This window comes from Ceratotherium simum, chromosome 33, assembly GCF_057802395.1.
Source record: "Ceratotherium simum simum isolate JZ-2026a chromosome 33, ASM5780239v1, whole genome shotgun sequence".
In the NCBI taxonomy this organism is placed as follows: Eukaryota; Metazoa; Chordata; class Mammalia; order Perissodactyla; family Rhinocerotidae; genus Ceratotherium; species Ceratotherium simum.
The window spans coordinates 16,979,825-16,993,949 of record NC_141932.1 but is presented as its reverse complement, the minus strand read 5'-3'; the positions used below and the strand labels follow the sequence as shown (position 1 = coordinate 16,993,949).

At 47.3% G+C, this 14,125-nt stretch overlaps 1 protein-coding gene across 2 annotated transcripts; it reads left to right on the top strand.

Annotated features, from left to right (window-relative positions):
• The first annotated feature begins 3,886 nt into the window (after positions 1-3,886).
• On the top strand, positions 3,887-7,505 carry APOC1 (apolipoprotein C1). Of its 2 annotated transcripts, none has more exons than XM_087421579.1 (4): positions 3,887-3,922; positions 4,080-4,155; positions 4,635-4,782; positions 5,908-7,505. In XM_087421579.1, the coding sequence occupies exons 2-4, from the start codon at positions 4,098-4,100 to the stop codon at positions 6,863-6,865; spliced, it is 1,164 nt and encodes a 387-aa protein (XP_087277705.1). In that variant the 5' UTR covers positions 3,887-3,922; positions 4,080-4,097; the 3' UTR covers positions 6,866-7,505. The 2 variants fall into 2 exon arrangements, with proteins under 2 accessions (XP_087277705.1, XP_087277706.1); XM_087421580.1 differs by lacking the exon at positions 3,887-3,922 and adding an exon at positions 3,929-3,994.
• The last annotated feature ends 6,620 nt before the right edge of the window (positions 7,506-14,125 follow it).

Here is a 14,125-nt window from a genome sequence, read left to right as displayed (position 1 = left end):
GCCTCGGCTTCTCTTTCCCGCCCCACAGGGGCCACACAGTTCCGTCTCCTGTCCCCTCTGCCCATGTGTGTCTGCTGCTTTCTCTTACATCTCTCAGTCTCTGCTTCCTTCTGTCCCCGTTCTGAGCCTTCCCTTTTTCCAGTGTCTCTGCTCATTACTCTTCACTCTCGCTTCTCTGCCTCTGTTTCCATTCTGTCTCCAGGAAACAAGTCCTACAACAAATCCACCCCTGGGCAAAAAAGCAACCTCTCCCGGCCTCGGTTTGCCCACCTTCACCTGCTGACACCTGCTTCAGAAAGGTGCTGTAACTCAAAGACCTGAGGCCACCGTCATGGTGAAGCCACTGTGGTTTTTTCCCACTCTCGTTCTCCCTGTTTGAGCTGATTCTGCTCCTGCCCCTCCTGGCCTCTGTCTCAGTCCTGCTCTCCCTAAGGGGCTTCATTTTTCTGCTTTCTGTCTTCTTTCACCTCTCTCTGTGCTCTCTCCCTCCTCTGGTTTTTCTTGCCCCCCGCCCTGCTTGTTTCCTTTTTCCCTTCTCGCTCCTTCCTCCAGGTGTGTCTTCCCCACCATTCTCTTGTCCTTGGGCCCTCTGCCTGTCTCCCTCCTGCTGGGTTAGCAAGTCCCTTCCCTCTGAGCTGTGCCTCCCTGTCCTCTGTTCTCATTCTCCTTCCTTCTCTCCTCTGGCTGGGATGTGGACCTATTGTCTATCCCGACAAGGCTACTGGGAGCTGGGTCCAGGCCGCAGAGGGAAGGGATAGGACACCCTGGGAGGGGCTGCACTGCCCCATGGAGGTCAGGACTGGGGGATCGAGATGAGAGTTAACACTCAGAGAAGCAAGGTATAGATGCAAATAATCCATAAATCAAAATGGGGTGAGTTTATTATGAGCCAAATTTGAGGACCATATAGCCCAGGGCCTCCCTTCCCCAAAGAAGGAAGGGCATCAAAGAAGAGGGGTGTACAGAGTGGTTGTATACCGTCAAAGAGCATGTATCACATATGATTGCAATGTCCCTTTTACAACAGTCATGAGATTGCCCTGTCGGCACAGCGACTGATGGGCACAGCAGGTACCAGGTCTCCTGTCTCAAGTCGGGTGGTCACAGGATGAGCACAGCAATCAAATCCTAGCCTAGGGAGAAATGCTCATGCTTAGGAAATGCCAATGTGGGGGAAGTTGCATCCTTATCTTAAGGGCATTTGTTCTTGTCTTTGGGACATGGTAAATGCTTAAAGCAGATATACAATGCAAGTTCAAAGGCCACAGGACCTTTTGGAAAAACAAGGTCAAGCCGAATTAGTTTTACACCAATTGGCTTCCTCATATGCTCCAATATATCCTATTGCTTGCCATTTATTTATCAAAGGGTTGAAGCCGCGAGCCACCAAGGCTCTCCTCTTCCACGCCCTCAGTTCTCAGAGGAAGGGAGCAGGGTTCCCACCACAGGGGACAGGCCAGGCCTGCCCTTCTCCACGTCCCTCTGCCTGCTTGGGCTCCTGCACACTCTGCACCACGAGAGCTTCCCAGCCCCGCCTTGAGTGCCCAGTGGAGGCGGCTCCCCCCAACAGATGACTCACCCAGAGCTGAGTCAGGAGGGGAAGGGTCAGAGGGCTCAGAGGCCAGGGGCCTGGTCCCCGCTCAGCATTCCACTGTTCCCTGTGTGCCCTGGGGCTGGGGCCACCCCTCTCAGCCTGTTCCCCCAGGCGTCAGGGAGAGAGGGGACACCAGCCATGTGTCTCCCTGGAAGAGCTGAATTCTGAATCCTCACAGAGGAGAGTCTGAGCAGAGAGCGGTGTCCCCACTCGCCACAGCCCCAGTCAGCTCTACCCGAGGAACAGGGGCTGGGGAAGGAGCTCAGGGGAACACAGGCTGGCAGGGGTGCTGGGGGGTGGAGGCTGATCCGAGCAGGGGTCCAGAGACACAGCCTGAAGTCCAGGAAGGGGAGGGACAAAAGGCCCGCATCCCACTTAGCCACTCACTGAGCCATTGAATGGTCTAGGCTGTGCCTCAGTTTCCCCAGGGTAAACAGAAACCCCTATAGCTGAGATGAGGATGGGACTGGAAAAACCAAGTTGTCATTCTCTTCCTTTGGGGCGGGGCAGGAGGGGCAGACAGTCAGGTGGGTGTCTGGGGGGGCTGGCTCACCAGGGAAGCAGATGTCAGGGAAGGCAGCTGGGGGCTGACAGGGACCACAAGTGCTGAGCTGGCCAGAGGGGTGTTGCAATCCTGCCAGGATAGTGACTGTGTGTCGCTTTCATCTCCAGGCTGACTCGTGGTTGTGGGGGCTGGAGGCCAGCCAAGCTAGAGTCTGGTGCCGGGACCCAACCCGCAGCTGCCAGGGGTCACTGGCGGTCAGAGGCAGCTGAGAAGTGGGGGAAGCACTGGATCCAGCCCTGGGAGGCTGATGGGGTGCTGGGAGGGAAATGGAGGGTGTTTGGTGCCTGGAGGGGCTTGAGAGGGGGAAGAAAAGCAGATGGAGTGTTTACAGGGGCCCTGAAGCCTTGGAGATGGGGGAGCAAGGGAAGAGGGGACCTGGGAGAATGGACGGAGGGGCACACACTGGGAGCCTTGCAGCTGAGGTTTTGCAGTACAGACAGGCTGAAAAGACCCCTCCCCGAAAGGGAGAGTGGGGGCTGTGGAGACCCCAGGGAGCATCCAGGGAGGGCTGCATGCTCCCAGATGCAAGTTGTGGGACTTGAGGAGCAAGTCTGAGAGTGAGATTGGAGGTGCTGTGGTGGTAGTAGGAGTCGGGGGCAGACTGTGTGACGCCAGAGTGTGGAGTGGGAGTTGTTTGGGCTTGATGGGGTCCAGGGAAGGCTGCCCCAAGATGTGCCACTCTGGTATAAGGATTATTTCGAGACGAAGACAATAAAGGCTCAGAAGACTCAGAAAGAAACTTGGACCTCCCCCTCTACTAACTGCCTAAAAGAATTTAAGATACAAGGCCTGTCCCCAGGACAGGCCATCACCATAGATGTCTCTGGGTATAGATAGACTGGGATGGTCCTTGCTAAACCCATTCTTATCAAAGCTCTGAAAACCAAGTAAAAGTAGAAGTTACCCTTTGTAAGAGACATTTACCTTTATAAGGGAAATCTCCATTTGTAAAGGTATCTCCCTCTCTGTACCGGGAAGAAGGGGGGATGACCTCATCTGTAGAAACTCTTATCAGTGTGGAAGGGGAGGACTTAAATCTGCATATTAGCCTTACTCTTGGTTACTGTGCTTTTCTGGTGATCTCCCATAGCTGACCACCCCCCAACATCCTCCTTTGTCTTTAGCTGAAGATAGTATTGAAGAGGAGAACCTCCGCCATTTTGTCATTACCCAGGTTCTCCTGGGTCTCTCTCATGTATACATGTGATAAAGCTTTGTTTGATTTTCTCCTGTTAATCTGTCTCATGTCAATTTAATTTGTAGCCCAGCCAGAAAGGACCCAGAGTGGGTAGAGATTAGTCTTCCTCCCTTTCAGGCTGAAGAGGCTTGTGAAGAAGGGGGCGAGGAAGGAAGAGGGGCCTGGGGGTACACTGTGAACTGATTCCTGAGTCACCCAGAGAGAGACTGAGAGCCCACTGAGGCTGGGGGAAGGGGCTGCAGCAGGAGGGGAGGGTGGGGACTGTCCCCTGGGGGGAAGGGCTGGAGCAGGCTGAGGTCCCCACAGTCAGGGAGATTTGGAGGTGCGGGTGATGAACAGCAAGAGGCTTTGGGCCAAAGGGACCCGACCCACCCCCACCAGCAAGGTGCCCAAATGGAAAAGGTGAGAGGACACGGGGAGGCAGGCCCAGGGGAGGCCCAGGGGAGGGAAGGCAACCTGCCCCACCCCTCCCCAGCCTAATAAAGGCCCAGGCCAGCCAGGCTCCCTCACCTCACCTGTCCCTCACTGGTCCAGGCAGGTGCTCACCTGTCCCTCACTGGTCCAGGTAGGTGCTCACCTGTTCTGTCCATCATTGGTCCAGGCAGGTGCTCACCTGTCCTGTCCCTCACTGGTCCAGGTAGGTGCTCATTGACTTGCCGGGAGGGACCTGGGGGAGGGAGAAGGGTCTCACTGATCACCCCCATCCTTGCCTCTGCCTCCAGAGTGCCCTCCCACCAGCCATGAGGCTCCTCCTGTCCCTCCCGGTCCTGCTGGTGGCTCTGTGGATGGTCTGCGAAGGTAAAAGAGGAGAGGAGACTCTGGGAGATTGAGATGGGGGAGTGGGAAGCTGGCCACGGGCCTGGGGTCCAGGCTTAGAGGACCCTTGAGAGCTCTGGGGCCCCTCCTGTAACCTGGTTCCCCTACTTTCCACCGATCACCCCCACCCCCCACCCCGCCTGCTGGGTCTCAGGATCTCTAAAAGGCAGTCTAGTGGGTGGGAAATCTGCCCGGTGGAGCCCTAGCAACTGATGACGTACTGACTCTCACCCCTCCAGGATTGGCTGTCTTGCTTTTACAGCCTGGCAAGGTCCGTGGGGGGAGGTGTCTAGTGGTGACAGTAAGGCAATTCCAGCAGCTTGAGTCCCACCAGGGTGCGCCACTACCCTCCCCACAGTCTAACACCATGATTCCCAGGGATCTCCTTTCCCGTCCCTGGAATCTCATCCTAAATCCTCCCAATACTGAAATGTTTGCACCCCTACCCATCTGCTGGGCAGGCCCAGCTCCAGCCCAAGCTGACCCAGAGCCAGCCGGGATCTTCGATTTCATCTCGGGTGCGCTGAAGAAGATTGGAAGGAGCCTGGGGAAGAACACCCTGAAATCCATCAGCAAGATCAACAAGAAGGATGTTGCTAAATTGACCTGGTCAGGACTCTTCCCGGGGCATGGGAGGGCAGGGGTGTATCGATGAACACATTGGGGAAACTGAGGCTGGGAGAGGCTGACAAGGTCCCTGTGGTCACACAGCTGTATCTCTGGGTGCTCAGACTCGGGGGACAGGTTCCCTGACTCCATCCAGGCTCACTGTGAGCATAGTCCTGGGTGGTGGTGAAAGACCCAAGCCGGGGACTTGGACAGACCTGTGTCCACAGGCTGGGGAAGACCCACTCCTCCCTCTCTGATCAGGAGCCTCAGTGTCTGCATCTGTACAATGGGTGGTTCTAGGGGAAGGAAACTGGAGGACTTGCGTCGTGCCGGGCACAGTGCTGATGCTCCATACATCATTTCACCCCCAGTGACTCTGTCTGAGGAGTGAGAAAAGCATCCATTCATGAACAGATATTCATGGAACATCTGCTAAGGGCCAGGACCTGTTCCAATGTGGGCAATAATCATGATGAACAAGATAAAGTCTCAGCCCACGGGGAGCCGACATTCTTGGGGGAGTCAGAGGGGGGAGGAACAGACCATGAATGAGGGGATTCCAGGAGATGAGCCAGAGGGAGCTGAGCACTGAGAAGACAATAACAGGGTGGGTGTGAACAAGCAAGGACGGGGAGGGGCTTTTGTAGACAAGGAGACTGGGTCTTCTCTGAAGAGATAACATTTTCAATCAGAATCTGAATGATAGGAAAATCCAGCCAGGACTAGAAATTTGGAGAGAATGTTCCTTGTGGAGGGGGCATGCAAAGGCCCTGAGGCAGGAAGATCTGCACATAATCAAGGAGAGGGTGACATCTAGGCCAGGGGCACAGCCTGGGCAAAGGCAGGGAGGCTGCAAAGTGCCCTTGAATCAGCAGGGGATGGTCAGGGCAAGAGCAGGCTTGGGAGCCAGAGAGGGCAGCCTTGAAACCAGGCCAGGGTGAGGTGTTCTGACTTCCAGGGGCTCTGGTCCATCTCGGAAACAGGCACAGAAGTGGGGCCACCCAGCTTGGGGCTCCTCTGAATCTTCTTGGGGGAAGGGAAAGATCAGGGTGTCAGGTTGGGGTGGAGGTTGGGCATTTAGAGGGAGGCAAAACACAATGACCTCTCCCCCATCTCTCCCTACAGGAAAGCAGCATCAAAGGCGATTGGAAAACTACCAGATATAATAGAACACATTCCCTCTCGACACGAGGAGAATCCGCCCCTTACCCCTCCACCCAAGGAGGATCCACCTGTTACCCCTACACAGAAGGAGGATCCACCTGTCACCCCTACACACAAGAAGGATGAACCCGTTACCCCTACACACAAGAAGCATGCACCTGTTACCCCTACACACAAGAAGCATGCACCTGTTACCCCTATGCACAAGAAGGATGCACCTGTTACCCCTCCACACAAGAAGCATGCACCTGTTACCCCTATGCACAAGAAGGATGCACCTGTTACCCCTCCACACAAGAAGCATGCACCTGTTACCCCTATGCACAAGAAGGATGCACCTGTTACCCCTCCACACAAGAAGCATGCACCTGTTACCCCTATGCACAAGAAGGATGCACCTGTTACCCCTCCACACAAGAAGCATGCACCTATTACCCCTATGCACAAGAAGGATGCACCTGTTACCCCTACGCACAAGAAGCATGCACCTGTTACCCCTATGCACAAGAAGCATGCACCTGTTACCCCTATGCACAAGAAGGATGCACCTGTTACCCCTACACACAAGAAGCATGCACCTGTTATCCCTATGCACAAGAAGGATGCACCTGTTACCCCTACGCACAAGAAGCATGCACCTGTTATCCCTATGCACAAGAAGCATGCACCTGTTACCCCTACACACAAGAAGCATGCACCTGTTATCCCTATGCACAAGAAGGATGCACCTGTTACCCCTACATGTGAGAAGGATGCACCCATTACCCCTACACACAAGGAAGATCCTCCCCTCTTCTCTCCTGCTGTGCCCCAGACAGAGGCCCAGACAGAGGCTCTGAAGTTCTCCACATCCTCAGCCTCTGTGCCGAAGACTTCCCATGTGACGTGTCATATCCCCTCCACCCCCCACCAGCAATAAAAATCCTAGAGAGAATTCTGCGTGCTTCTTTGCTGTGGGGATGGGGTTATCGGGACAGAGTGGGGGTTGCGCCTTCAGGAAAGAGAGGCAAGGTCTCACCTTATTGAGCGTTCTCTACTTGCTCTGTGCTGAGGCCTTAGAACGTCACAATCTCAAAAGAATCCTCACAAGAACCTTGGGAGATGGGATCTATAAATGCCTTGAGGGCATTGAGACCTGAGAGTGACACCAAACCGCTTAATCTCAAGTTTTGATACCGGCTCAATACAGGGTTGACATACGGGAAGCCATATTGTAGAAAAGAAACCCTGTTGTAACTTTGAATGACCTCTGACTAACTAGCCCAGCTGGACACACCCTCCTGGAGATCTAACTGCTCTGTAGATTTTATGACCCCGGCTTGTGCATGTACCTCCCAGCTGCGATAAGATGGTAATTTTGTCCTTTTGAGTTCCTTTGGAATGTGATGACCCCCGAACAGAGAGTCTGTGCTGATAGGCACCATCAATGGAGACTGAAAGATCTGGTGTGGTGACTCCCAGTCTGTAACACCAGAGGGTCAACATTCCTAACCCCTCCCCAATAACCCAACGGCCGATATAACTGCGGTAAGATTTTGTGCCCCCTTAAGATGGTTCTTTCAGACATTGGTCAGCCATCTTCCCCCTTGCTAGCAAGCTATAGTAAAAAGTCCTTTCTCTGCCACCATCTTGCCTGTTGACAATTGGGTTTTGTCTCGCAGCAAGCAGATGGTGCCCTTTGTGCGGTAACAAAAATCTGGCAACTCTGGCGGGACCTTAAAGTCCCTGCTCATGGCCAGCTGACCTGGGACAGGCCACTTGTCGGGTGAGTCCCTAGTGGCTGCCGAGGCTCTCTTTGTCTCGGGATCTGCCCTACTTGCTCTCCCATGCTGACGCCGACTGCCTCCTAATGCTCCCTATGGTGGAAAGAGAAACGGCTACATCTGGTGTGTTGATGGGCTCACATCTGGAGTAGGGTAAGTCACCTTGGGGGTCCACCACCAAAAATTTTCCTTCCCCTCCATCTGGGGTCCCCTCTTTGAGAAGGGAGACCATCCGGTTAATAGGGTGCCCTCCAGAGTGGGAAGATATATAGGACTTCACCCAGAATCTGGGAACTCGTTCCCTGGTGTCTGGTTTGTCTGTGTCTGTCTGTGTCTGTGTCCATAAAGAGCTCCAGGATCAGACGTCTTTTGGGTGAGTGACATCATTAAAATGCGCCTGTGCCTAAAATTGTCTAATATCTCATCAAGATAGTGGGTTAGAGGCCCCACTGGTGAGATTTGTTTGCTGGGTTGAAGTCCCAAGGCTAGGATTCTGGGAGACAATACAAAAGGGTTACAGCCGCTCGGTCATTTAAAAGGATCAGGTGAGAGTCCCAAGCTCTGGGTTAGAGTCCCAGAGTATTGGATTTTGGTGTCTGTTCATGTTTGTCTATGTCTGAGTGTTTTATTTGTTAAAATTGGCTGTTTGGGGACTGAGTTTCTTGGTGATCATAACAGACTCTCTTTAGAAATTACCTTGTTTGTTGTGGCCACCTTGGGAATAGCCCCCTAAAATGGGGATAACTGTAAACAGCTGACAAGGTAAGCCAGGACAATTTAAAATTACAGTGGCCATTTTGGGGTCTTTTTGAGCCTCCAAACTGAGGAACAAGAAAACTCTTTAATCTTTAAAGCTTCAAGGGCTCCACCTTTCGACAGAAAGCTTCCAGAAGCTGTAAATGTTTACAGAAAACAGCAGAATCTTACGAAGCTTGTTTTGTGTCCTGAGGCCTTGGCTTGATAATTGTCAGGTTGGTGGAGGTGGTCCCAAAATACAGCCTGACAAAAATATAGATTCACCCCATTATGCGGTCAGAGATAGTCAGACAGAAATGTGGGTTGCACTCCTGTTTGTGGCTAAGAGTCCTACCAAACTGCCATCAGCCTCGGGAATTACATTGGCCATTAGAAGAAAGCCTTGGCTGGGCCTTCATTGTAAGGGTCTTGATTTTGGGGATGCTTGAAATTTTAGCTATCTGATTCTAGCTGCATCATAAATATACTTATGACCAGCCGCGTCTAAATTCTGAAACATTGGGAAATGCTAATTCAATAAGCGTTTAACCTGTAACCCCTTAGGCTGCATTCTCCTGAACTGAGTGACTTCCAGCTACAAGGAACTAGTACGAGCTACTGAGTACTCATTGGTTTACTGATCCTTCTCCTCCCAGAGATGGTGGCTATTTTTCATTGTCTCTGTTTCCTTGTTATTTTTCATAAAGGAAAACCCATAGAGCAAGATGCAGGCATCTCCATAAGCCTGTTGTCTGTGCAGGCCTGCAGTAGACTTTGCCGTAGGGCCCGCCTACGGAGTATGTGCATAAGTTGGAAGCTGTTGCTAAGGGCACCTTGGAAGCCAAAAGAGCCACAATATTGGTGGGCATGGGTCAAGCAGTTAAGAGCCATTAGGGCGCTGGCCACCACAAGAAGTCTCCTGTGAAAGGATCAGTTGATCACGGAACAGGGTAGATGACACAGGTCCCCCACCAACTTCAAGAAAATGTCCGTGCAACGATGAGGTACTCTGTAAAAACACACACAGTCCCCAACCTCACAGCACCTCCCTCCGAGGTATTATTCTGGCTCCAAGAGACCCAAAGCATAGCTAAAGCCATTAATGTGTATATAAGATGAAGGTTTGTTTTTTTTCCTAGTGTTATGTCTTGAGAGCTTGGCTTTGTGACTTCTTTGGTCAGGAGGGGTCCCAGTCTATTGGGGGCCTTTGTCTTCTCAACCTTTGTTGTTTGTTAATGCGTTACCACCTGTGCAGCAGAAGCCGTTGCTTTCTTGGGCTATTTTTGGAGAGTGAACTTTCCGGATCTTGTGAGGGCTGCTCCTTTGGCACTCTCTTTTGGGGACACCTCTTGCATCCATAGTTAAGCCATAAGTGCTTGTAGATATTGGGAAGTTAAAAACTGATAAGGCAAATATGACCCAGAAACTCCATCTTGGAGAAAGCTTGAGTGGTTTCTCTGTGCCTTTGTGATATAGTTGGACAGGTAGATCAACCTATAATGTCATTTAAGTTACAAACCAATTTCTGAGAAATTAAGAGCAATTGTCCGTAAAAAAAATCCTTGTAAGACTGGAAATGCAGCTCTAGAGGCCCATATCCCTTATCTCAAAGAGCTTTTAAATCCTCTGGGGAATATCTAGCCCATCACTAATTTCTAGGACTCAAGAAAAAGAAAAAAGCAAGGAAAATGGCCATAAGAGTGCCTACACCAAAAATCTAGCATCTTGAGTGTCTTCTCCATAAATATTAGTAAAAAGGCTTAAAAAAAATTTTGGATTCATAACTAGGCAGCTTTATACCTGATTCATGGCAGTAATTTTAAAACAATAGCTGTGCAGTCTCTGTGTATGTGTGTCTGTATGTATGTTATATGTGTGATATTTTACCTCTGGATGGTATAGTTTCTAAAGAGCTCTATTCGATTGGCTTAAAGTAAGTGCTTCCAAAAATTATTTCTAAATGCAACTAACCCAAATGTCTTTCAAGTTAACATGATATGGAATAATCTTTGGTAAATGAAAGCTTGTTTAAATTTGTTGATTTGATTGAAATAGGCACGTCCTCAGAGTTGTCAGTATTTGAGTGTGATGCAGACATACAGCCTTTATTCTACATTTATAGGTCAAATAAGCTGATGCCATCTCTATTACAAAACTGGTTAGCAAAAATAATAACTTAAAATAATGGCTAATTTTGTCTAATGTCTCTTGAAGTTTTGTAGGCAATCTAAATAATTACTGGGAACAAGTAACCAAATAGACATGAAAAAGATGAGTGTTGGGTGAACTTTTAACGATAATTATGTGTTATAGTGTATATACCTAAAATAACTTCCAAAATCTCTTGGTAACTTGAAACTTTGAAGTTTTGCTACGTTAAATTAAATTAAATGATAAAAATTCATTGAGTGTTTAGATCATTTTCTTTTTTTTTTTTTAAAGATTTTATTTATTTTATTTTTTCCCCCCAAAGCCCCAGTAGATAGTTGTATGTCATAGCTGCACATCCTTCTAGTTGCTGTATGTGGGACTCGGCCTCAGGATGGACGGAGAAGTGGTGCCTCGATGTACACCCGGGATCCGAACCCGGGCCACCAGCATCGCAGCGCGCGCACTTAACCACCAAGCCACAGGGCCGGCCCTAGATCATTTTCAAATAAGATAAGATATTAGATGTTGACTGCTAAATATGTTTGTCGACTTTTGGCTTATTACAGAAAAACTAAAAGATTTTTTGGGTCTATTGGTAAACATGTCTTGTGTTTTATTAAGATTGTACTATAAAGTAACACATTTCCAGAAATTGTGAAAAGTGTTCGTAGGTTTGTCAGGCCACAGAAAGCTAATGTAAAAGAAGTTTATAATTGCTTGCTTCTTAGTTTTTACTTAAAAATTAAGGTTTCTAAGGGTTAAAAATTCTAATATGTGATTAAATCTACTAAAAATTAAGGAAAATATGTTTGTATTTAAGGAAAGATGTATGTTTTCAGTAAAGAAGGTATAAAGAATGGAAATATTTTTGTTTGTTTTGTTAAGAAAGATAAACTTGTCCTAAAGTACCAGAAGGGAAGAAAGGAAGGCATGGGACAAATTCTGAATGTAAAAAGAAAGTTATAGAAGGTTTGTGGAAGAGGAACCCTACAAAGAGTCTTATGCATGGTCAAGTTGGCTAAGATCAAAATAAGTTTAATTAATTGAATAAGTTTTAACATAAAAAGTAAGCGGTTACAAAAATTAAAATTTGGTTTTCTTTCTCTTAAAAGAGATAATTTTCTTAAACTCTTAGTCTGCTGTTGAGAAAGAGATTATAAAAGGTTTTTCTTTAACTATAAAACTCCTGGAGGAAAATATAGGTAGTACACTACTAGTCATCATCCATAAAGGGATCTTTTTGAATTCTATGTCTACTCAGACAAGGGAAACAAAAGAAAAAATAAAGAAGTGGAACTTCATCAGATTAAAGAGCTTCTACAAGGCAAATGAAACCAGGGTCAAAATGAATAGGGAACCCACCAGCTGGGAAAAAATATTTGCAAATCATATAACTGACAAGGGATTAATCTCCATAATATATAAGGAACTCATGCAACTGAATAACAAAAAAAACAAACAACACAATCAAAAAATGGGCAGAGGAAATGAACAGAGGCTTCTCCAAAGAAGATACACAGATGGCCACTAGGCACATGAAAAGATGCTCAACATCACTAATAATCAGGGAAATGCAAATCAAAACACTGAGATATCATCTTACACCCGTTAGAATAGCTATAATCACCAAGACAAAAAGCAACAAATGCTGGAGAGGCTGTGGAGAAATGGGAATCCTAATCCTCTGCTGGTGGGAATGCAAACTGGTGCAGCCTCTATAGAAAACAGTATGGAGATTCCTCAAAAAAATAAAAATAGAAATATCTTATGATCCAGCTATCCCACTACTGGGTATCTACCCAATGAACATGAAATCAACAATCTGAAGAGGCTTATGCACCCCTAAGTTCATTGCAGCATTCTTCACTATAGCCAAGACACGGAAGCAACCCAAGTGTCCCTTGACTGATGATTGGATAAAGAAGATTTGGTATATATATACCATGGAATACTACTCAGCTATAAAAAAAGACAAAATTGTCCCATTTGCAACAACATGGATGGACCTGGAGGGTATTATGTTAAGTGAAATAAGCCAGAAAGAGAAAGACAAACAGTGCATGACTTCACTCATATGTGGAAGATAAACCAACACACGGACAGATAGAACTGTTTGGTGGTTACCAGGGCAAGGGGGTTGTGGGGTGGGCACAAGAGGTGGAGGGATGCATTTATATGGTGACTGATAAACAATAATGTACAACAAAAATTTCACAATAAAAAAAAGAGTAAAAAAAAAGAAATAAAGCTATAGCAAACAACACAAAATGATATATTTGCTTTAAAAAAAGGTTTTTCTTTACCTTTGAGTAATTCTACCTAAAAGACAGAAAAACTATGTTTTGTTAAAATAATTTCCTATGTTCAAAAAGACTGAATTCTCTCTATTAATATTTTTTTGACTGTTTTAACTTTCTATTTGCCCTTGACTGTTTCTGTTGTCACTTTGATTGAATGGATAACTGAGCATTGTTTCACAGTGAGCACTGTTTCCTACTTGATCAAGTGTTTTAAAACCTTTTGATATTTTTGACAAGTTTCCCTCACTCAAAAAATATTCAAGTCCTGCAAATGAAACCAGAATCAAGATGAACAAACAACCAACCAGCTGGGAGAGAATATTTGCAAAACATACATCTGACAAGGGGTTGATCTCCATAATATATAAAGAACTCACACAACTGAACAACAAAAAAACAAACAACCCGATCAAAAAATGGGCAGAGGAAATGAACAGACACTTCTCCAAGGAAGATATACAGATGGCCAATAGGCACATGAAAAGATGCTCAACATCACTAATCATCAGGGAAATGCAAATCAAAACAACACTAAGATACCACCTCACGCCTGTTAGAATGGCTATAATCACCAAGACAAAAAACAACAAATATTGGAGAGGATGTGGAGAAACAGGAACCCTCATACACAGCTGGTGGGAATGCAAATTTGTGCAGCCTCTATGGAAAACGGTATGGAGATTCCTCAAAGAATTAAAAATAGAGATGCCCTATGATCCAGCCATCCCACTACTGGGAATCTATCCAATGCACCTGAAATCAACAATCCAAAGAGGCTTATGCACCCCTATGTTCATTGCCGCATTATTCACCATAGCCAAGAAGTGGAAGCAACCTAAGTGTCCCTCGACTGATGATTGGATTAAGAAAATGTGGTATATATATACAATGGAATACTACTCAGCCATAAAAAAGACAAAATCGTCCCATTTGCAACAACATGGATGGGTCTGGAGCGTATTATGTTAAGCGAAATAAGCCAGAAAGAGAAAGACAAACACTGTATGATCTCACTCATATGTGGAATATAAACCAACACATGGACAGAGAAAACTGGACTGTGGTTACCAGGGCAGTGGGGGTGGGGGATGGGCACAAGGGGTGAAGGGAGTCATATATGTGGTGATGGACAAACAAAAATGTACAACCCAAAATTTCACAATGTTAGAAACCATTAAAACATCAATTAAAAAAAAAAAAAAAAAAGAATGAAAAGGCAAAAAAAAAAAA